Below are 22,397 nucleotides of genomic sequence, written 5' to 3' on the forward strand. Positions count from 1 at the left end.
TGGTTGACATGATGATTGATCATCTCCGCAATGCAGGAGTGGCCAGTTGCAGCGAGGCCAGTGATGGTGAAAAGGATTGTAAAATACGTTTAACTCCATTCTGAGGGGGATACCTTATGATGTAGTTTGGCAATATAGTGTTTCTTAATTAGAGGCCATTTCTATTTATTTAGTTTGTTGGCGATTTTTTTTTTTTTTTTTTTTTTTTTTAATTTGCTTCTTACATTACAGGTGCCGAAAATGCAGAACCAGAAGATGAAGAACAAAAGGGACCTGACTTAAAACAAGCTTCTCGTAGGGACATGTATGCAATCTGCCAAAGTGCTGGTTTGGGTGAGTTTACGGTTTTCTGTGGTTAAACAAAAATTTTTGTTAAAATGGTTGAATACAAATCAACTCTTAATGTCGTCACCGGGTTATGCTGGCACTGTAACCACCTTATAGTCCAGATACTTTTGTGTTTTCTTTTTAAAGTGACGTCAGTGAAACAAAGACTTATAATATGGAATTTTAATTCAACTTTTATTTTGTTCTCTGTTCAGATGGACTGGCCAAAAAATTTGGTCTAACCCCAGAGCAATTTGGAGAGAATTTGCGGGACAGTTACCAACGGCATGAAACTGAGCAGTTCCCTGCTGAGCCTCTAGAGCTAGCCAAGGACTATGTGTGCAGGTGTGTATTTTTATTTTTCATCCAACAATGCCATATACAGTCTGGTATGCAGGTAAACTGTTTGTAATACTGTCTGTGGCAATAAATAAGATACCGTTCTTTTAATGGGCATAGGTTCTCCGTTACCAACTTAAAGTCCTGTACATATATCCAGGTTTGTTAATTTAAAGAACACTGTAGCGTTGGTAATCTAAACATGTATTACTAACACTATAGTGTTCTACTACTTATTTAGACTAGGCCCATCCCAATTATAACGCTAAGAGGGGAGTTTTACTTTAACTTCTTGACTCTCTGGTCTTGCCCTGGCTGCACCCCACCTCCTTTGCTGAAATCTTGAAGAATAGGGGGTGGGGGTGGAACCGGGAGGCCATGCTAGAAGGCAACAATTCACTCTAGCTCCTGAAGAACTTTGCTTCTTAAGGAGAAAAACTCACATTTCTGTGCTGGCATATTGTAGGAAAAGTACCACATGAGTTCTTGCGGTTTCCCGGTGTAGCTGGAGCACCTGATATCGGGTGATTCTGGGTCACAGAGATTGACTCAAGCACTTTGGGACTGCTGCCTAACTGGATAGGGAGTGGAGTAGACGGCCGCTGCTTCACTAACTGATCCAGCGGAATTTTTTATTTCTTTTCTTTCCCCCCCCCCCCCCCCTCTTTGGACCAACAGGGGTTATCCATGGTCCCCACTGAGGAAGCTGCACGTATTGCTCATCTTGGGCCCATGCAACTAGGCACAAGAAGTCTATGCACCATGCCAGCACCATCCCACACAGAGGAAGGTGATGATGGTCGGAAAGGGGGGCTGAGACACTGCCTTTTTCAGGCAAAGCCTCTACTCCTACGCTAGCCACCTGGACTGACTGCCTGCCAACTGGGCCGAGGGTCTTGAGGAGACCTCCGAAGAATTGACCACACCCCGCTGGAACACCACCTGCTGCAGGCGCCAGCACAACATCTGGGCCTTCCACAGTGCTAGTCACGGGCATGCCTCGAACTTGCAGGGTATTAAAGTCCGTGGTGTACGGATGCTGCCCTCCATACAGCCCTGGGTCTGGATGAGGACCCTATACTGCCTGCACTGCTCAGACAACCTCTATAGCCTACATGTTCTTATGCGTTTACTCTGCCAGGTATAGGCATCTGCTGACTGTGGCTGGTTCGAGAACTTGAAGTTCATATGCCGCATTATGAGATTCACTGTGTGGAATATCTTCTCCGTTAGCTCTTGTTGTTTTATGTTTTTGTTACTCTGTGTTAACATCTCTCCAGATCCTAGCGGTATCCTTAGCAAGCTATATAACCATTACTGCACTATATCCTGATAATCCAGCATTTTGTGTAGCGCAGACCTCTATCCAGTGTTTTATTTCTTCAACTTAAACCCTTGCTTGTACTTTGCTATTATAATTTAGTTAGGCTCACCATGTCTCACTAGTTTTGCCATTTCCAAGGGTATTATCAAAATTGCATTTTTGACTAACCTGTATATGCTCGTTTCTGTTGCTTGTGCATATTTTTCTGTATGTACTCCTTTTTTCATACCTTAATAAAAAAGATTGACAAAATAAAAAAAATCATGAAGATTAATGATAAGGAAGCATTTGGGGGTCTAGTGCACAGATTTGAAATTTTATCTTTAATAGCAAAATCGCCTCTATTGGTTTTCGGAAAAACAGTCACCAGAGGCGTGTTAACCTTGCAATGAAAACATTGAAGTTCCTGGTATTTTGCCACCAGCTACTTCCCCATGACAAGTTTGTGTTTACATTTGGGAAAACTCAGATTAGAGGCCTCATTTAATTTTGTGTGTCCTAAAGATGCTACTTTGCTTCTCAAGAGATCTCACTGTGTTTGTTTGTATTGCAGTCAGTTCAGTACACCGGAAGCAGTACTTGAAGGTGCCAGGTACATGGTTGCTCTGCAGATTGCAAGGGAGCCTTTGGTGAGACAGGTTCTGAGACAGACCTTTCAAGAGAGGGGAAAGATTAACATTACCCCAACCAAAAAGGGACGTAAAGTAAGTATTGACATTCTCACCAGTTTATTTTATTTTGTTCTAACTCTTTAGTAGATGCTGAGAGTCAGGTCTATTAAGCTGATTAAATCAATTTTTTGCTTGCATATTAGAAATGATGTAGTACAAATACATCATATAAACAATGTGTCAGGCATTTGCTTTACACTCCTGATTTGAGCAGTAGAAATAGACAAAATCAGAGCTACCTATCCTTTGTATGTTACCCATACTTTTCTACGTATGCTGACACTGCTGTCTCTTGAACATTACAAATGCTCAAAAGAAAATGTTTTATAATCATCAGGAGGTTGATGAAGCCCATTTTGCATATGCCTTCAAATATCTGAAAAACAAGCCTGTGAAAGAGCTGCGTGATGATCAGTTCCTGAAGATGTGCATTGCAGAGGAAGAAGGATTGATCACTCTAGAGTTCTGCGTTGACATGAAAGATGTAGAGGGGTGTGTATTATGTTCATGGTTTGTTTGTAGTGATAAATGGTGAATAGGTTTTCAGTTTAAGATATTGTTTGTGTTTGTTTTGTGTAAGCATTACAATGTAAACTTGTATGTTTCTTCGTTCCCTCTACCTTTACAATCCGATGGCACTGCACAAAAGATCTTCTCAAGATATCCATTCCACAAAGTTCATTTAGGGGTACTTTTCTGCATTTTTCAGTTTGTGTCCTATTTTATTATCTGGGAAGATGAACACTGTAATGTGCCAAAAGTAAGGAATGTAATTGCAGGTAAATTACATTTATTAAACCGTTTTAAAGGGATTCTATTGTGCCAGGAAAACCAGTTTTGCTAGCACTGTAGAATCCTGCAGTGCCCCACTCCCGTGCGGCTGAAGTGGTTAAAACCTCTTCAGTCACCTGAATTCAGTGCCGAAGTCCAATCCGCCAGCAGGGGAGACCTAATGCGCCTGCCTGACAATGACCGTGCTCGCATTAGTATCTCCCCATTGGAAAGCATTATTCAAAGCTTTCCTATAGGGGAAAACGGACGCTGGAGATCCTCATGCATAGGAGTCCCTCTAGTGGTAAACTGCCACTAGAGGAGGAGTTAACCCTCACTTTTGAAATACCTTAACTTTTTTTATTTAAAGTCTTCCATTAGAACATGTGTAACACCAGATGTGAGCAGGCTCTAAGCAAGTTACTGAATAAAACAGACAGAGAAGCACAGCTCTGGAAAACAATTATCTATGGGAGAGAGGAGAGTGTGTGTGTTTTCTTTATCTTTATTTCTTTTAGATCTTCCTTGCATTATTTTAATCTCTCTTTTATTCACAGATATGGCTCAGATCAGACCTACTTTGAAGAGATAAAACAATTCTATTACCGAGATGAGTTCAGTCACCAGGTGCAGGAGTGGAACAGACAACGCACACTGGCCATCGAGAGGGCTCTAAAACAATTCCTATACCCTCAAATGGGCAAAGAACTAAAAAGCAAAGTTCTCCTGGAGGCCAAGGACTTTGTTGTCAAGGTGAAAATGTGTAACCTCCTGCTTGCTTGAGTGGTTTTAAGAATATTGTATGTAAAGTGGCTAAAACCTCTGATATTCTCTCCCACCACAGGCCTGCAGTCGTAAGCTCTATAACTGGTTGAAAGTAGCGCCATACCGACCTGATCAGCAGGTAGAGGAAGATGATGATTTTATGGAAGAAAACCAGGGAAAAGGAATCCGTGTACTTGGCATGGCTTTCTCCTCTGCCAGGTAGGTGTTATATTTGGAATTTGGTGGTTGTTTTATGGTTTGACCAAAATTTTACTTTATATAAGGGGGCAAACCCTCAAACTAGAGCATCTTACTAGTCCATTGAAGCACTGATTTTTATTTTTTTTATTTTTTTCATTTTAAATGTTGTTTTTCAGAGACCATCCAGTGTTTTGCTCTTTGGTTAGTGGTGAGGGTGAAGTCACAGACTTTTTACGACTACCATACTTTACCAAAAGGAAAAATGCTTGGAGAGAAGAGGAGAGAGAGCGCAAGGTGAGCGATTTCCTAGAAAACTGCTATATGATGCTTCTCTTGTGAATACATTGTTACTGGACCTGTAATTTAGTTTCAATAAGTTCTCAAGCATCAGATATACTCCAGTTATTTGTTATGCAAAGGCAGGTGACAAATATAAATGCTGCAGGGGGTGGCTTGATTTCTGCAATATTTTAAATAGAACGTGTGAAATTGATATTCCATGCGGTTGTCAGTTCTCACGCTGCAGGCACCATCTTCTGAATGTAGTAGAGCGTTTTAGAATGCTGTATTAAATAGAGAAAACTCATATATATGGTTACAGAAGTTTATAGCAACTTAAAAAAACTTAAACTTAATTCATTTTGTACACCTCACGGACGGTGCTTGCCAGTTCTGTGTAATGGGACTCTAAATGCACTCAAAATACACGCCAACTCCCTAAATTTTGTACAAGCAGGGTCCCAACTATATTGCTTACTCTGTCTTTAAAAAATTAGGTGATATACTTGCACATAATTTACTTTTTTATAAGTCTGTTTTTTTTTTTGTTTTTTTTTAAGGACTATTTTATTTATAAGACCTTGTTAAAAAATGTATTTTAGGCTCATGATATGGAGGCTCTAAAAAAGTTTCTAATCCAGAAGAAGCCTCATGTGGTGGCTATTTCCAGTGAAAACCGGTAAGTTAGATCTTATGGTTATCAATATTTATAGTTTATCTTCTTCTGAAGTAATGGCATTGTATATGTGGATTACCAGACACTGAAAAGTTAATTTACATATATTTGTCCCTTCCCCTCTCAAATTACTGTTTCTTTTCCATATTTGAATATTAGAATAGTTTTTTCAAATGATGATTTTCACTTATGTGTTTGACCCATACACAATTAACTGTAATTGTATATCCGCAAATTTCCAAAATGCTGCTCACTGACTGGGTTTTTTTTTTTCTTTGCTCCAGAGATGCTCAAATGATGGTTGAAGATGTTAAGCGCATTGTTCACGAATTGGAACAGGGACAGCAAATGTCAACCATTGGTGTGGAAATGGTTGATAATGAACTGTCTATGCTCTACATGAACAGCAAAAAGTCTGAGGTGAGTGGCATTTCCAGCAACTGTTTGATTTTCCCCACCCCCTGTTTACATACATTTTCTGCCAAACCCCTTAAGGACGCATCTTTAAAAACTGGACTTACCCTTAAGGATACAAGCCATTTTTGCATTTTTTTTGCTGTTTGTGTTCAAATACAATTTGCATCTCTCTCTCTTATTGCACTAACATATATTATAATCTTTTTTATTTAGAGGTCAAAAAGGGCTTTAATTTGATGTGACCTATACATAAATGCTCATTAAAGTGGCACTGTACTGCCGAACGTACCTTTCCCCAATCGATTCCTCTTCTCTCCCTCTGTCAGGATCTGTTCATTTCTTCCTGTCTGCTCTAGTTTTCTTTAAAACATAAGACAAAGTAGGGACTATTTTTCTTATGGAGGTTTCCTACGCCTGACCATCTCTGACCAGCAGTGGAGCAAATTGTGCTTCATTTCCGGTGGTCAGAGACATTTTCCTATAGTTCTCACCTTTCCTTTGTGTTCCCGCGATGCTTCCTTTCACCTTTCCCGAATGTTCTGTCACTTAGAACGCCGGCAAAACTACCGAATTGCGTCCTAACAGAATGAGAATAGATTCTCTATTCATGTAAGGACGCATTTCGGGACTTTGTTCATGTCGGAATTTCATTCAAATGAATGAATTTCCGATCCTATTCGTGCTGCCGCTTAGTAGATAACTCCCTAATTCCTACGGTATCCGGGAGCTATCTACCAAAAGGCAGAAAGACCTAAATTGGTCTTTTAGCCAAATGTACTAATACTAAGTAAAGATTACTTAGTATTGGTAAGTTCTGTGCCCCTCCTTGCTATATCGCGAGTAAGGGCAAGTCTATTAAACAGGGAGCAGCCTTTAAATAAATAATAAAAAAAAAATGCCATTTCCTGTCTTCTTTTTTCTAAAATCTTCATTTTTCAGCCCCAAAAAAGGCCAAACAAAAACCATATTACCTGCCGAACTTGTAAAAAAATAAAATAAAATAAAAACAGGCGCAAGAAAATCAGACCGGTGGGTGGGGGCCCTAAATGAAAATGGGGGTAGAGGGGACCTATTGTCCTCCGTCCTCACCCCTCCCTGACTGGGGGCCCTAAATAGCAATGGGGGGGTGGGAGGGGGACAAGCTAGACTCTCGACTCCCATTAGGTCAGGGCACTGCTTCCTCCCCCTTTTGACCGGTGGGGGTCATCCTGGTCCACCCTGAAGCCCTACTACCAGCTTACTAGCAATGTCAGCTACCTGCATTAGGGGGACTCCCTTACCGAACAATATGGCGTCGGAGTCTATTCCTCCCTCTACGGAGATGGTGGTCTGTCTCAGGGCTCTTGGCGCCTCATGTGGGCAGGGCAACACTGTCTGTCAAACATGACTCACAGGTGCTAACAATCGACACTGAGGCAGACTGCCGGAAGCACCGACCTCTCCCTCTCCACACGCCACCTCTTGGCTTCGCAGCATCAGCTCCCACAACATGGTGGAATCACAAGTCACTCCACAACCTCAAGTGACTCACAGCACCTTGCCCCGAGAAGTGACTGGCTAGCAAGGCGGTTTGATGGCTGTCCACCAACAGACTGAAAATGTGGACTCCAACCGACAGGCGGTGGGGATGGGGATCTCTCCCTGGGGACTGGGGTGACTCTCCATGCAGCCATGGATACCCACGCTTGTTTAGCTGGCTGTGTGAGGGCGCAGGGGACTTGATCCGATATGGCATACATAATTGCATATCCGCTTCTCTTCTATTGATTTAATTATAATGCCATACTGTTTAACTTAAGATTTATTTCCCTTTTTAAAGGGGAAAAAAAAAAGTTGTGTCTACGACATATGAGACCGACTTTTCTTGTTAAACATGTTTACGCTAATGTGTCTCAACAATCCTGTATTTTATCCATGCAGTACAAAAATAAAGAGAAAAAATAAGTTGTGCTCCGTTACATCTTTTCAGTAAAACAATATGCCCAATGTATGTCCTAGACCAGGGGTCAGCAACCTATGGCACTCTAGGTGCTTTTAAACAGCACTCAGGCTGCCAAAGCTAAACTGTCTCTCGCCCAAGAGTCCTTAGTACAAACTGAGTGGTTAGGGGCAATCCTCAATTTACGCATTTCAGCACTTATTCGAAGTAACCTCAGATCACTTTATCCCAGTACTTGTGAATGGGAATCTGCACTGGATTAGCCCACATAAGCTATTGCAGCTCCTGCCCTGAACATGTACCTGGTTCCCACTGGACTGCAGGGAAGCCACCCACACTGCTAGATATACACTGAGCTTTAGAATAAGTCTCCCCCTCATACAAAATAATACAAACATCCCACACACCCAAACACATCCCCACAACACCACTGACAATCCACATACATGCACACAGCCCCACCAGCAGCCAGTCACATACAGTACCCTAAGCAGCCCCACACATACACACATTGTGACATTACACAAGCAACCCCCATACACAGCCCATTTTTTTACTTTTTCAAACTGTTTTTAAACGTTGTTTACTTATTACATTTTTGTAACTTTTTTTTTTTTATTCTTTATTTTTGCTGTGCATGAATAACAACCGCTTGTCAGCAATGCCACAACAGCATTCTCCAACATTTTGAACATACAGATTTGTTAACTGTTATATAGCATTTAGATGGAACATACACATTTTTCATGTTAATAAGGCAGGCTAGGTACACGTAGGTTATTCTCATTAGTCATAATGAGTTACATCTTCGTTTGGTAACAGTAGTTTAGGGTTAATGTTTCTATTGCATGTCATCGCTTATAAGTAGTTTGTATGTTAAGTCATGCTTTGCTAAGCTTTAGTCTGATGTGTCAGGGAAGATTACAAATGCAGGTGTATATACAGATTGGCTTACTGACATATGATAAAATAGTAAGGTAACAAGCTTAACTGAATCAAGTATTTAAAGTAATATAATTCTAAATGTGATTTCGTATATAAGCAACCAGTGCACAATTTAGCTTATAACAATAAAGGGAAGAGATAGTGAGTAGATAAGGCACATTGGTAGAGACATGTTCAGACATATTCAGCTTACGGTCTAAAATGTCTATATAAGTCAATGCACGCTGTAAAAATAAATGCCTAACTGAGAGAAACAAAAACTTAAACTTGGCATATAGGGCATATAAGCCATTGGGTTTCCGCTGGTCCACATAACAATAATAATGAAATTGAATGCAATCAACGTATCACGCTGGTAAGATATAGAAGTGAGTACAGTGTGCTAGTTAATTAAGCAGGCTAGTGCAGGTGAGTTAGGTAAGCTATACGGATCATTAACCACACAGGCTATGAAATATTTGCACGTAACATTACAGTCTCGTGGGTGGTCTGCTACTTAGGATTTACCCCTCGCGGATCAGTCTCAGGGACAGACTTAGCCCATGCCAGCAGGGGACACAACACAGTCTCTGAGTTCAGGGGCCCGCTGCCCGTCATCTTGCCACAACATGCTCAGGTAGGTTGGGGCTCTTAGCTTGTGTGCCGCTCTGGTCAACCTTTTAGGTGTCTTCGACGCCATTTTGAGGCTCGGCACTGATCTTCTCCTTCTCCGCCACCATGATGGGAATCGCGCGGCTGGGGAGCAGTACCTCGTGGCTAGGAGTGTGTTCCTGGTGGGTGCTCTCTCGAGGCTCGTGTCTCCGCTTGCCCTTTCGCCAGCTCTGTAACTTTTTTAAAACTTTCTTGAAACTTTTTACAATTTTACATTTTTTATAACTTTTTCTTTTTTACTGTTAACCCCTAACTAGCAGTAAGCAGCTCTAACAGTAAATTCCTCCATTTCCCATAACTCCCACCCATCCCAGTTAGCAAAATATATAATTTTAAAATATTTACATGAATTAATGAAATAAATTGAACCCCTGCGGGTTGAAGAAAAAAGAGTCCTACCATAGTATAATACTGTGATCTGTATTTTGATCACTGTAGGCAGTGATCAACTGGTAGGGAAAGGGTTCCTTTTTATTAGTACTGGGTAAGGCGGGGTGGGAATTTTGAAAACTTTTTTTTAACGTTAACCCCTAGCTAGCCTAACACCAAATTCCTCAATTCCCCACTAACTTCCACCCACTCCAGCTAGCTAAATATATAATTTCAAAATATTTAAATTAAGAAAATAAATTTAACCCCTGAGGATAAAAAAAAAATAACTTTACTCTCGGCGGTTAAAAAAAAATTATGATCAGATTACAGTAAAATGTAGTCTCTGCCAAATGATCACTAGCCAGTGAGCAATTGGCAGGGAAGGGGTTAATTAAAAGCAGGGGGGATAGTGGGTTGGGATTTAACTTTTACAAAAAATTTTTTTTTACACGGGAGAAGATCAGCAGCACTGATCAATCTCCGTGCACTTCACACTGACCGCAGAAGCACAGAGAGGCGGATCAGAAGTCCCTGCAGCACATGTGCTCACTCTGACAGCCTGTCGGAGCAATCACAGCTGCAAGGACAGCGTGACCAGGTGCTCCCCGTCTGCCTTGAATACCGTGGCAGACCAGAGGAGCGTTAAACCTGCGATCGCGGTGATGTGAGGGTTAATTTTAGCACATGACGGACTGGATCCGGCGCTAAGGGGTTTAAATGTTCTCCTGACACACTTGTGATTGCTTTCTCCCTTGCTGTTAAGATACAAAACATCATGGCAACCATGTCTTCTGTAAGCTTAGCAGTGGTGCTAAATTACCCTTCGGCTTTAATGCCACTCCTGGTAGCTTATTATTTTTGCCTACATTTATATTGGTAGGTTAAGAATTACGTTGTGTGGTTTTGTTTGTTTTAGAATGATAGTATTTTTTTATTTTATTTTTTCCTAGGTTTTCATTGGCATCTAAATACAATGTTCACTTATTAAAATATTTCAATATTTGTTTATTCAGAGTGATTTCCGGGATTACCCACCCATTTTAAGACAGGCTGTTTCCATTGCTCGACGTATTCAGGACCCTTTAATTGAGTTCTCCCAGGTGTGCAGCTCCGATGAAGATATCCTGTGCCTGAAACTGCACCCATTACAGGTAAATTGATCGTGTAGACATTTATGTCTGTGTCCTTGACAGTTCTGCCAGCTCTAACTTTTTTTTTTATTATTTTTAATTTCACTAGGAGCATGTGGTGAAGGAGGAGCTGCTGAATTCCCTATATTGTGAGTTTATCAACAGAGTCAACGAGGTGGGAGTTGATGTGAACAGGGCCATTGCTCACCCTTACACACAGTCGCTTATCCAGTATGTTTGTGGCCTTGGACCACGTAAAGGCACTCATTTGCTCAAGGTAAGCATTATTTCATATCCAGTTCCTGATTTTACGAAAGTCTGCGTTCCTGTAAACACACTAGATAAATAGTATAGATTTTATGTCATAGGGACTTTAGTAAAGTCTTTACCTCTCTCTATAACCTATTCTAATTCCAACATATTTACATAGCAAGATAAACTGAATACCTTAATTTCTGCTGCATTTATTGAGCTATAAGATTGTGCTATGTTTTGGGCACAGTACCTGCCTTGTTTCAAATAAATGTTCTTACCCAACAGATTCTAAAGCAGAACAACACTCGACTGGAAAATCGCACACAATTGGTCACCATGTGTCACATGGGACCTAAAGTCTTCATCAACTGTGCCGGCTTCATTAAGATAGACACAAACTCTCTTGGTGACAGGTTTGTTCAGATTGTATTTTTGTTTTTTTTACGTGGCCCTTAAATTTCCATGTTTAGAATTTTTAGTTTTTTAAACTAGTATAGAAGGATTTTGCATTCCTAAAGTTTTAATCCTGTTATAGAAATGTTTTTGAAATACCCACTCACTTGGTTATTTAAAAAAAATCATTATCATTGGCGCTATATGTAATGCTGCCGTGGGAACTGAGAGAAGAGACCGTTATTATATATGGAGATTTCTCTCTGGATCCTTTTTTTTTTTTTTTTTTGGTTCCACTTCCCCTACAGATATTTAGTATTTCTTAGAAATTTACGTCCAACAGAGGTAACGATCTTAGACCAGGAGCACAGGAAAAAACACTGGGGGTAGGGTCCTATTTGTTGCTCTGCCTTGATTATCTGTTAATTTCCTGTCCTATCAACTGGATTGAGGAGCTAACCCATAAATCTAATGCTGCCATGATTAGCCAGGAAATTACTATATCTGTAGATATCACACCAACGTATCTGAAAGTGCCCTATTACATCTCTTGTGCATTGATGGCTTGCCTTTTCTCACATACTTGTTGAACCTTATTTTCTGTAATTGTTGATGAGGAAAATCTAATGTTTTAGTTCTAATTGAAACTTAGTTTCCCTCAGTATGTAAATGTCAACAAAATTGTCTGCTCTCCGTTTTCTCTGTTACACATTCATGAGAGAGAGAAAAAGGAAACAAATAGTTCTTAAATTCACAGTTTACTTTATTAATTTTGGTTTAGTAATCTTTTCAATCTGAAGTGCAACAAATAAAAACTGAACAAATGTATGCGGAATACAGGCACAGCTTTCATGCTTATGCATGATTTGCCTTTTCTGGCTATGCCTTAATTGTTTGTATTACTCATTTTAGCACGGACTCTTACATTGAAGTGTTGGATGGTTCTCGAGTTCATCCTGAGACTTATGAATGGGCAAGGAAAATGGCAGTAGATGCTTTGGAATATGATGAGTCCGCCGAGGACGCCAACCCTGCAGGTGCTCTAGAAGAAATTCTTGAAAATCCAGAGCGGCTGAAGGACTTGGATTTGGATGCCTTTGCAGAAGAACTTGAAAGACAGGTATGTTTGAATTAATTAACTCAAGATTAACTTTTTTGTAGGAGATCATTTCAACCAGGGTTAGGCAACAGTCAGCAATGTAGATATTGTAGACTAAATCTCGTTTGGTTTGCCAGCATTGGCTGTAAGAGCATTATGGGGGATGTAGTCTACAAAATCTGGAATGCCAAATGTTGCCTACCCCTGATCTAAACTGTCAAACAATTGTTTTTTGATGTATGTAATTTCTGGGTTTCTCTTTTCACTATAGGGCTATGGTGATAAACACATTACATTGTATGATATTCGTGCTGAGCTCAGTTGTAGATACAAAGACCTCCGGACACCTTATCGTTCATCAAACCCTGAGGAAATCTTCAACATGCTTACCAGGGAGACACCGGAGACATTCTATATTGGTAATTTGTTACCTCCACAATCTTAGTACTATTTTTTTATATATCTATCTATCTAATATTTAAATTATTGTAATGGCAAAATAAGATTATAAGTGAGTATTGTAGTGTCTATAACTTTCTTTTCATCTTACACATTACAAATATTGGCTAATTTTAACTACTAATTTGGGTCTTTATTCATACAGGCAAATTGGTTACCTGTAATGTAACTGGTATAGCTCACAGACGCCCACAAGGAGAAAGTTATGATCAAGCTATTCGTAATGACGAGACAGGACTTTGGCAGTGTCCATTCTGTCAACAGGATAACTTTCCAGAGCTCAGTGAGGTATAATGCCATAGACGTCTGAAATGATTGCAACAGTGCAATGTTCTATGAGCTAAAAGTTCACTTGGCTTCTTTTCTGTTTTTACAGGTATGGAATCATTTTGACAGCGGTTCCTGTCCTGGTCAAGCGATCGGTGTGAAAACGAGGTTGGATAATAGTGTTACTGGCTTCATTCCAACTAAGTTTATCAGTGACAAAGTGGTGAAGCGGCCTGAAGAGCGAGTAAAGGTATTAATTGAAAATTAAATTCACACAAAAAAACTAATCGGACATGCCTTTTTAGAAGGGCATGTAAGTAGAATCATCCGTGCCAAGCTAAATTGAATCATGTGATTCAATTTAGCTTGGCACGGATGATTCTACTTACATGCCCTTCTAAAAAGGCATGTCTGATTAGTTTTTTTTTATCCCACCCCTCCCTTCTGTAAAGTGGAAAGTACAGATACCAGTAGTAAACATTATTGCTGAGGCACTTGATTAAACCATGCAGCCACTGAAATCCTCATGCCTTTGATTCAGTGAACAAATGAGTAATACTATCTTTACTATATCTTTTAAGTTATCCTGTCATGAGACTAGCGCTCTGGCTAGAGCTGTAGCCCCAGCATGTGCCTTGAAGTTATTGCTTAAGAGTAGGAGATACACTTGTAGCAGGGTTCTCCTTCTTCACTCTGAGACTTCCCATCATTTGAAAAAGTTATCCAACAATATAAAATCAAGGGCCATGTTGGTAGCACAACGTATGATGGAATTGTAATTGTCTGTTAGCTTATTTGTAGTAAGTCCCCTTTAAACTATATCATGTCTGTGGCTAGGTAAAAAAAGGTTAAAAAAAAAAAAAAATAATTTCTCCCCCCCTCTTAACCTTTGGACACTTATAATTTGTGTACTCTAGGTGGGTATGACAGTCCATTGTCGGATAATGAAAATCAACATTGAAAAGTTCAGCGTTGACTTAACATGCCGCACATCTGACTTAATGGATAAGAACAATGAATGGAAACTGCCTAAGGATACGTACTATGACTTTGATACCGAATCTGCACATCACAAACAAGACGAAGAGCTCAAGAAAAAACAGCAGCGAACAAGTGAGTAGCCACCACAGTTAATGAAAGCACATTGAAAGATAATTAATTTTAGAAATACAAAACTTAAATCTCATGTAGCGTTGCAAAAAACACTTGTTAAAGGGACATTTCTGAGCATCATAGCAACTTTGGCTCCTTGTCTGTTGTGGTGCAGGGAGGTACCATGACAGCTTTTTCATATTCCTTTTTCTTTGCAGTTCTTTCTAAAATTCCCTGCAAACCAACTTTCCAAGTATTGACTGTGTGTTGTTATTCAAATTCACTCTCTAGCTTACATAAAACGTGTCATCGCACACCCTTCATTCCACAATATAAACTTTAAGCAAGCCGAGAAGCTGATGGAGACCATGGACCAGGGAGATGTCATCATCCGACCAAGCAGCAAAGGGGAAAATCACCTAACCGTGACATGGAAGGTGAGCGAAGGCATCTACCAGCATGTAGATGTGCGTGAGGAGGGCAAAGAGAATGCTTTCAGCCTTGGATCTACTCTCTGGATAAACACTGAGGTAAGATTTATGTTCTAAACCCACTCCTTTAATCAGAAATATTATTTATTTATTTTTTTAATCAATATTTTCTCTTCTGGCATTGATATTAGTATAAGTACATTTTCCTGAATACACAGTCCAGCAGAGTTTCTATAATACAATTTCAGACCAAAATGCATAGTCTATTCTTGCTATATTTAAGTTTATTGATTGTGGAGCTTACAAATTTGGAAAGTTACTTTTTGCTTTTAGTAAACCCCAAGGCGTGAATAAACATTGTGGGGATTTTAAGCGATGATATTCCAGTATTTCTGTGTTAATTACTAGTTAATCAGGCTTATTTGTTGGGATTTCGAGACATATCCGTAACTTTTTCTTTAATGGGCATTTATATTTTCGATTGATATAAAACTCTAGGATTACAAACATTTGATTCTGCCAATCTCGTATGCATCAGAAATTCTTGTATCAGAATTTTTTTTAATTTTTTTGGTTTTCTGTAAAGAGTTTTATTTGGGTATTTGTACATGTTTAAATATAACACAGGAAATTTTCTTTCTGTAGGAATTTGAAGACCTTGACGAAATAATCGCTCGCTTTGTGCAACCTATGGCTTCTTTTGCAAGGGATTTAATAAACCATAAATATTATCAAGACTGTAACTGTGGAGACAAAAAGGTGAGTGTTAACAATAGATTTATTATTAATTAGAGCACAGATTGTTTTGGGAATTAATTGCAGCACCAATGTAAACAAAAAAGTTAGCACACTATCCTTCTTGAAATTATTCATTAAAGTGTAATGTAATACATTTTTAGAATTTCTTTTTTTTTTTTTTTAATTCTTTATTTTTCTTGTGCATATGAAAAACATACATTTGATCTTGCAGCGCCACAACAGCAACTGCAGGCTTGTCTTGAACATGTAATTGATGTGGCATGCGATTGAATAGCACAATTGTGTGGTATATTGTCATGAGAAACATAAGATTTCAGACTGTTCTGTAACGTGCAGGCTTATTAATGGTATGGGCATTTGCATATTTTGTGTAAGAACAAAAGGCTGAAGTTTGCAGCATTGGATTAGCTCAGGTTTGAGTAGAAAGTTGGCTTAAGGTGGTGCTGCACTTTGTGTAGGCAAGGCGACATGCGTCCGTGAGTGGGCAACCGTTGTGAAGCCACCTGTTGCATGTTCTGACCCAGGGTATAACCGTGAGGGGCTTAGTGCGCTGCGAAGAGGTACTACGGTTTAGTTAGTGGAGGCTAATAATAAGATTAAAAGGAGTTATATGTCGGGTGTCTAAAGCGGGAGGAAGCAACCTGGTGCTCGCTAGTATAGGATACTGGATGGTACGCTGCGCAATATGCGAGGTGCAAGTTTATCGATTATAGAATGGTTGATTGAGAGTGGTGCTAGCCACCCTACCAGGTTATCCTTATGGAAGGAGGCGGGATGATTATGTCAAAGTGTTGAGCGTAGGTAGGGGCTTGTATGGGGCTAAGTGATAGAAAAATTTATCATAAACTTAGGTACATGAGAGCAGGATTATAGCAGGAGTCCAACAGGTTAAATAAGGTCTGTAGTGTCATCTGCATAGATGCATTATGCGTGTCATTCCCTGAAACCCACAGAAATTTTGAAAAATTTAAGTGAAATAAAACAGTGAAGGAAACATAAAATACTTTGAGTCCTGTACTCTGGCATGTGGTTGGCGGAAGGGTGGCATGGTCAGGGAGTCCAGCGCCAGCCTATGCCCTTGATTGGGTAGGGATAACGGCTGTCTATGGATTGTTCAGTGCTGCAGCGGAGCGTGGCTGTCTGGTGGAGCTGTAGCTCAGTCTCGGGGGTGTTGTGATCCAGATCCAGATCCAGGGCAAGGAGTGCTGTCATGTGCTGTAAGCCAAGAGCTTTGTTAAGCCTGTGTATGAGTCGCTTGGTGATGTTCAGGGTGGTCTGGTTGCCTGTTGGTCGGCTGTACCTATGCGTACCTCTCCTCAAGTGAGCTTGGGTAGAGCAGCAGCTTTGAGCCGGCAAGCACTGGAGTAGTGTGTCATAGGGATCCCTCCTGTCAGGCTGCCTCATGTAGGTATGTAGCATCCGCCTTGCATGTGTCAGGGCCTTAGCCATTGAGTGAGAGAAGATAGCGTTGTTGCCCTGGTTGCACGTCCATGGGAGTCTAGCACTATGCCGTCGGGCAGGATAGCGGGGCAGCGGCCGTCTGCCCTGCTCACCGCTTGAATCTGCCTTATCCTGTGGGGACGACTGTTAACGTTTCAAGGGACTAAAGCAGTAAATTGCAAGCCTCTCCTCTGAGCCAGTGCTTCCCTGTGCATCGGACCACGGCTGCTGGTCGGTAATCGGGTATAAAAATTGCTAAGCAGAATCCATAATGTAAACCTGTTGTTCAAAATTAGACCTTCCTTAAATATGTTCCATTTACTTTATAATTGCCCAAAATTGTGTCTCTTTACTTGCCTTCTGCAAAGCTTCATCAAGTTTTCAGACTTGCCTCATTCCTAACCGTTCCAGCGCTGCCGTAAGCCAACCTTTGTGAAGCTTCTTCTCAGTCCTGCCTTTGTTTGGGCACACACATTGTTGTAATCTTGTTAGTGCTGCCCCTTCACATTGTGTACACAGCGTGGAGTAGCCTCACCTGGTTAGGGGGGGAAAAAGTGCTCCTCTCGGTTTACTGACACACCTTAGTGTGCCTATAGAGTACTAGCATGTATTGCCTCCTGCATTGTATTGTAGCGTTGCCTTGGTAAAGCTGAGGCTCACGTAACGTATGCACTCTTGAATAGAGAGGCTGGCTTCCTTGCAGACAGTCATCAACATAATCTGCCTGCCAAGGAGGGAACTGGCACAATGCATACTTGAAATCTAATGAGAATTTCATGTAAGTGAAAAGTAGCAAGTCAGGTATGCTTTAAAGCAGTAATGGCTAGTCTTTGCCTCTAGCTCCTTTGGGCTATATTTCCCATGCGTGATCATTGTATGGAACAGCCTGGACACAATTTAAACCACACATTCAATCATTACCCTAAATTTCCCTTCTGTATGTTATAGCAGTTAAGGTATAACCAGCGTTTGTGCTTTGTATTTATTTTTCTGCATTATGGCATACCTGTTCCTGTTTATTTATGAACTCTTTTTCCATTTCTTTTGTCAGAAATTAGAGGAGGTTTTAATTAAAACAAAGAAGGAGAAGCCAACATTCATTCCATATTACATCTCTGCCAGTAAAGAACTTCCTGGGAAATTCTTATTGGGATATCAACCACGTGCAAAACCAAGGTGAGTGTTTTCTAGTGCTCCCTAGTCCACTAGTGTTATCTTTATTGACTCTGGGGAAAAAAAAAGCAGATGGACAGGAGATAACTTTGCTTGCCGTATTGTGACCCATTTCTAGAAAAAAAATATCCGATTTTCCAAATGAACAAGAATTTAAACTTTATCCCCATACTTAATAAACTACGGTGCGTTGGTTACATTCACGTTAACTGATCATTATGCCTTCAAACATAGGGTTGAGTATGTAACTGTTACACCAGAAGGATACCGATACAGGGGGCAGATATTCTCTTCTGTGAATGGACTTTTCCGATGGTTCAAAGACCACTATCAGGACCCTGTTCCAGGTCAGTGTTCTGTCCTATGCCACAGTTATGTTTGTTTGATTATAACTTAATAATGTAAGTGTTTCTTCTTGAAAAGTCAGGTTCTTTGGATCAGGTTTGGGTATCTTGGTTTAACTACATATTTTCACACTTGCCACTAATGTTGTGTGTCTGGCCATATTTGACATTGTCCATTTTGTTGGCACATTTGGAACTTTTATTAGCTTTGCATAACAAAAGATTGATAGGAAATGACACAAAAGTAGCATTTTAGTTTTATGTAAAAATTAGCACTTGGTGAGTGCTATTCCTAAATTGTAAGCTTGTTTGAGTGGGACCACCTTCAGGTCTTGTTTGTTCCAACATTTTTTTTTATCTGACAATTTCTTGTTAAATCACCCCTTTGTAAAATTTTACCTATTTAGTCTTTATGCATCTGCCATATCAGAAGTAAAAGACACTAAGTAGAACCCTAAAATGCAGTGTCCACATCCTACAGCATTTATTTAGGAATCTCGACCACACGTTTTAATGAATCTCAGGCTAGTAACAAATTATATGTACACTTGCCTTATTTTATGTATAATTCACATCCTAGAGATGTGTGTATGCTTTGAACTAACACAGCACCAGTCGCTACTGCCTCTTAGTAGCAAAAGAAACATATGTATCCGTGGTCTAACATTTGATTCATCTAGAGTTCTCTTCTGGGTTTCTGGCAGGTATTACACCGAGCAGCAGCAGCAGAACCAGGACTCCGGCCTCCATGAGTGCCACTCCTGCCAATATTAACCTTGCAGGTGAGTGAACCATGCCTGGGTCTTCTAATTAAATCCGATAGTCATTGATATTTGTTCTAGAACAAAAATCCTTATTTATTTGAATTTAATTATTTTTTTTTCTGTTTTTAGATCTAACACGAGCTGTCAATGCCCTTCCTCAAAATATGACCTCACAGATGTTTAATGCCATTGCTGCTGTAACGGGACAGCATGGGCAAAATCCCAATGCAACACCCGCCCAGTGGGCATCTAGCCAGTATGGTTTCGTGGGAGGCAGCGGAGGGGGAAGCAGTGCTTATCATGTAAGTAGATCAGAAGGCACTATAAAAAATAAACCAAAACACAGTGGAACATGACTAAATCAGATTCTATGTATTATATGTTAAACTAAATATAGAACTATAACATATTATGTTACCAATGCATGTTGCTTTGGGTGAAAGTCTAGGTGAAGTTATATGAAGTTTATATTGCCTGAGATTAGCATATAAATTTCCACTGAAGCAACTCCTCAAATGTTACTTCATAAAACTATTGCTTATTGTTGTCTCTTAATATATTACATTTTCCTGACCAATTTATGTATAATTTTAAAAATAAATTCATATAAAATAATGGACTTTAAAAAGGAATGAGGGAAAAAAAAGAATAGAATGATTTTGTTTTTAACTGTTTAATAACTTCATTTGAATTCTTGTTCTCAGGTCTTCACAACTCCAGCCCAGCAGCCTGTTGCCACTCCTTTGATGACTCCAAGCTATTCCTATGCCACCCCAAGTCAGCCAATCACAACTCCTCAATACCATCAGCTTCCTCCCAGTGCCACCCCCACCCCAGCACCTACTCCTCAATCTTCTCACTCGCAGAGTTCCTCCAGTTCCAGTTCTAGACACAGGCAACAATCCAAGTGAGTAAACTGTATAGCAGTAATGGCCACTACCTCTACTGACAAAAACAAGTTATAAACATTAGGAACCATCTGAGCTTTAACAACCTGCAATTTATATCTGTCAATTGATTCAACAGCCCACATTTCTTCTTATATGTGCACCCCGCAGCTTCATGTTTCACAGATTACGAAGACAAACTAGGCTCTTTAAATTTTAATTGGATATACTGTGCAAATGTCACTTTGATTAATGGTTTGCAATGAATACATAGATTCTCCCAGTGCTTTAGAGAAGGGGAAACACTGTTTTGGTTATACACAATAGATATTTTCATGTGAATAATATTTGCCAACTATTCAGTGCGTTGATAAAATTTCTTTACTGGCAAGTCCAGGACCAATAGGTATAATTCATTTCTGGAGACATTGTGTTATAACATGGCTCTTCTTTCTTGATATAATCATCCCATACTTCTTGTTAAATAATTTCTTGTCATGCAGGTAGCACAGAAATTTCTTCTATTAACTTCCTTCGGCTCAATTAGGTTTTTTTCATTTTCATTGTTTTGATAAACTGCAGCAATGACTATTGGCATAACTTTGCATTCGGTTATAGCTAAAACTTGGAATACAATTGTTCGTTCCTCTTGTTGGTATATTAATTTGTTGCTGAGAATCTGGTTATCATGCCAATTATCCCATTTGTCTCTTATCAGGTCAAACAGCCATACTGCGATCGATTGGGGTAAAATGGCAGAACAGTGGTTGCAGGAAAAGGAAGCAGAGAGGCGGAAACAAAAACAAAGGCTAACCCCGCGCCCATCTCCCAGCCCCATGATTGAGAGTACACCAATGTCAGTCGCAGGGGATGCCACTCCACTACTGGATGAAATGGACCGATAGGGCTGTTAACATGTAAACAAATAAACTTTCAAAAGGACAGATGGAACTGTTACCCCTCACCCCATTTTATGTTTGGATATTATGTAAAATGGTTCCCTAGCTCACTATTGAGCCTAATAATGTTAAAGGGCCACTGTGTGCAAGGCAACAAATGAGATGCTTGGACCTCCCGTGTGAAGCGTGCATTTACTTGAATACAAGAGAACTTTTTCTCTGTCACAGCAAGCCTCAGTAATGAATGGATTCCATATTGTAGCAATTTCCCTTCCTACAGAAGGGTTAACTAACTACACACCAAAAAAAACGCAAAAATGACCATGACGGGAAGTAAAAAAGATATCCCTGTGATTAACAGTTTTTATGAGCTATGTTTTAAACCCAGAATGGGCATCTGTTTTATTTCTAAGCATTGTGTATTCGGCCAAAGAATGCGCAAAAAAAAAAAAAAAAAACCTATGTGGAGGTCTGAAACAAAGATCTCGTGTCTCTTCACCGGAATGTGCTGAATGATCAGACACTTTACATATAAGGGCTGGCGGGAAACTGCTTGGTAAACTCACTTGCTTAAAGATGGTTTGTTTTCCCTCTGCCAATGTGTTCTCTAATAGCAGCTACCTTTTAAGATGAATACGCATGACGCCATCAGAGCCAATGGATGACCGTGTCAGTTCTGAGATGATAGGAAGGGACTTGCCAAACTGGTCCTTGACGGGTTAATACAATAAGTAATGAATGCCGGTCTGTTATCTGATTGGATCTATGGGTATATGTATTTATTATATATTTTTTTGTTTATTATCTTCATTTCCCCACTTTACTGCTTTGAGCAGCTAGCAGGAGGGTTACTGCTGTGAGGGTGCAAGAATGCCATTATAACTCTGATAGATGTGGCTTTTCTTTTATCTTTACCATTGCAGCTTGAAGGTGTCTGGAATTTAACTTTGTGCACATTGCAAAATTTTTTTTTTTTTTTTTTTCCCCTGTAATTTTATTATTTTTCTTTTCTCTTTTTTTTTTTTTGTTTTGTAATTGCACCGGAGCCAACAAATAAAATGTCTGGATACTGAAAATTTGACGCGTCATGTTTGCGGTCTTGCTTCTCTTTTAATTCCTGAGATGGAAAATGTAAACATGACATTAGAAGTCTGTGTCTGGCTTCTCCTGTATCATGAAAGGGCAATATTTACGATTACTGTGTAACTACTGGGGACTACAAGCTTTGTAGGCCTCAGCAGCATGTATGCAATGATAATGTTAGATGGCCAAAAAAAGACCTAGGGCTTGCAAAGGGTATCCTCCCCACACCCAATGTCCAAGCCTAA

General features: G+C 39.9%; 1 protein-coding gene across 1 annotated transcript in view; it reads left to right on the forward strand.

Annotated features, from left to right (window-relative positions):
- The window catches only part of SUPT6H (SPT6 homolog, histone chaperone and transcription elongation factor), a 45,571-nt gene extending 23,421 nt beyond the window's left edge, over positions 1–22,150 (forward strand). The window contains exons 13-37 of the mRNA XM_063449966.1: positions 232–333; positions 543–672; positions 2,544–2,694; positions 2,999–3,153; positions 3,990–4,185; positions 4,277–4,416; positions 4,575–4,692; positions 5,280–5,356; positions 5,638–5,773; positions 10,691–10,828; positions 10,917–11,084; positions 11,348–11,475; positions 12,368–12,575; positions 12,826–12,973; positions 13,159–13,301; positions 13,390–13,530; positions 14,198–14,393; positions 14,664–14,902; positions 15,449–15,562; positions 18,054–18,178; positions 18,410–18,522; positions 19,224–19,301; positions 19,413–19,585; positions 19,988–20,190; positions 20,889–22,150. Coding sequence (XP_063306036.1) covers positions 232–333; positions 543–672; positions 2,544–2,694; positions 2,999–3,153; positions 3,990–4,185; positions 4,277–4,416; positions 4,575–4,692; positions 5,280–5,356; positions 5,638–5,773; positions 10,691–10,828; positions 10,917–11,084; positions 11,348–11,475; positions 12,368–12,575; positions 12,826–12,973; positions 13,159–13,301; positions 13,390–13,530; positions 14,198–14,393; positions 14,664–14,902; positions 15,449–15,562; positions 18,054–18,178; positions 18,410–18,522; positions 19,224–19,301; positions 19,413–19,585; positions 19,988–20,190; positions 20,889–21,075 — 3,707 coding nt within the window. The 3' untranslated portion in view covers positions 21,076–22,150. The remainder of the gene's footprint in view (positions 1–231; positions 334–542; positions 673–2,543; positions 2,695–2,998; positions 3,154–3,989; positions 4,186–4,276; positions 4,417–4,574; positions 4,693–5,279; positions 5,357–5,637; positions 5,774–10,690; positions 10,829–10,916; positions 11,085–11,347; positions 11,476–12,367; positions 12,576–12,825; positions 12,974–13,158; positions 13,302–13,389; positions 13,531–14,197; positions 14,394–14,663; positions 14,903–15,448; positions 15,563–18,053; positions 18,179–18,409; positions 18,523–19,223; positions 19,302–19,412; positions 19,586–19,987; positions 20,191–20,888) is intronic.
- Positions 22,151–22,397: the final 247 nt, after the last annotated feature.

This window comes from Pelobates fuscus, chromosome 1 (assembly GCF_036172605.1).
Source record: "Pelobates fuscus isolate aPelFus1 chromosome 1, aPelFus1.pri, whole genome shotgun sequence".
Taxonomy (NCBI): domain Eukaryota; kingdom Metazoa; phylum Chordata; class Amphibia; order Anura; family Pelobatidae; genus Pelobates; species Pelobates fuscus.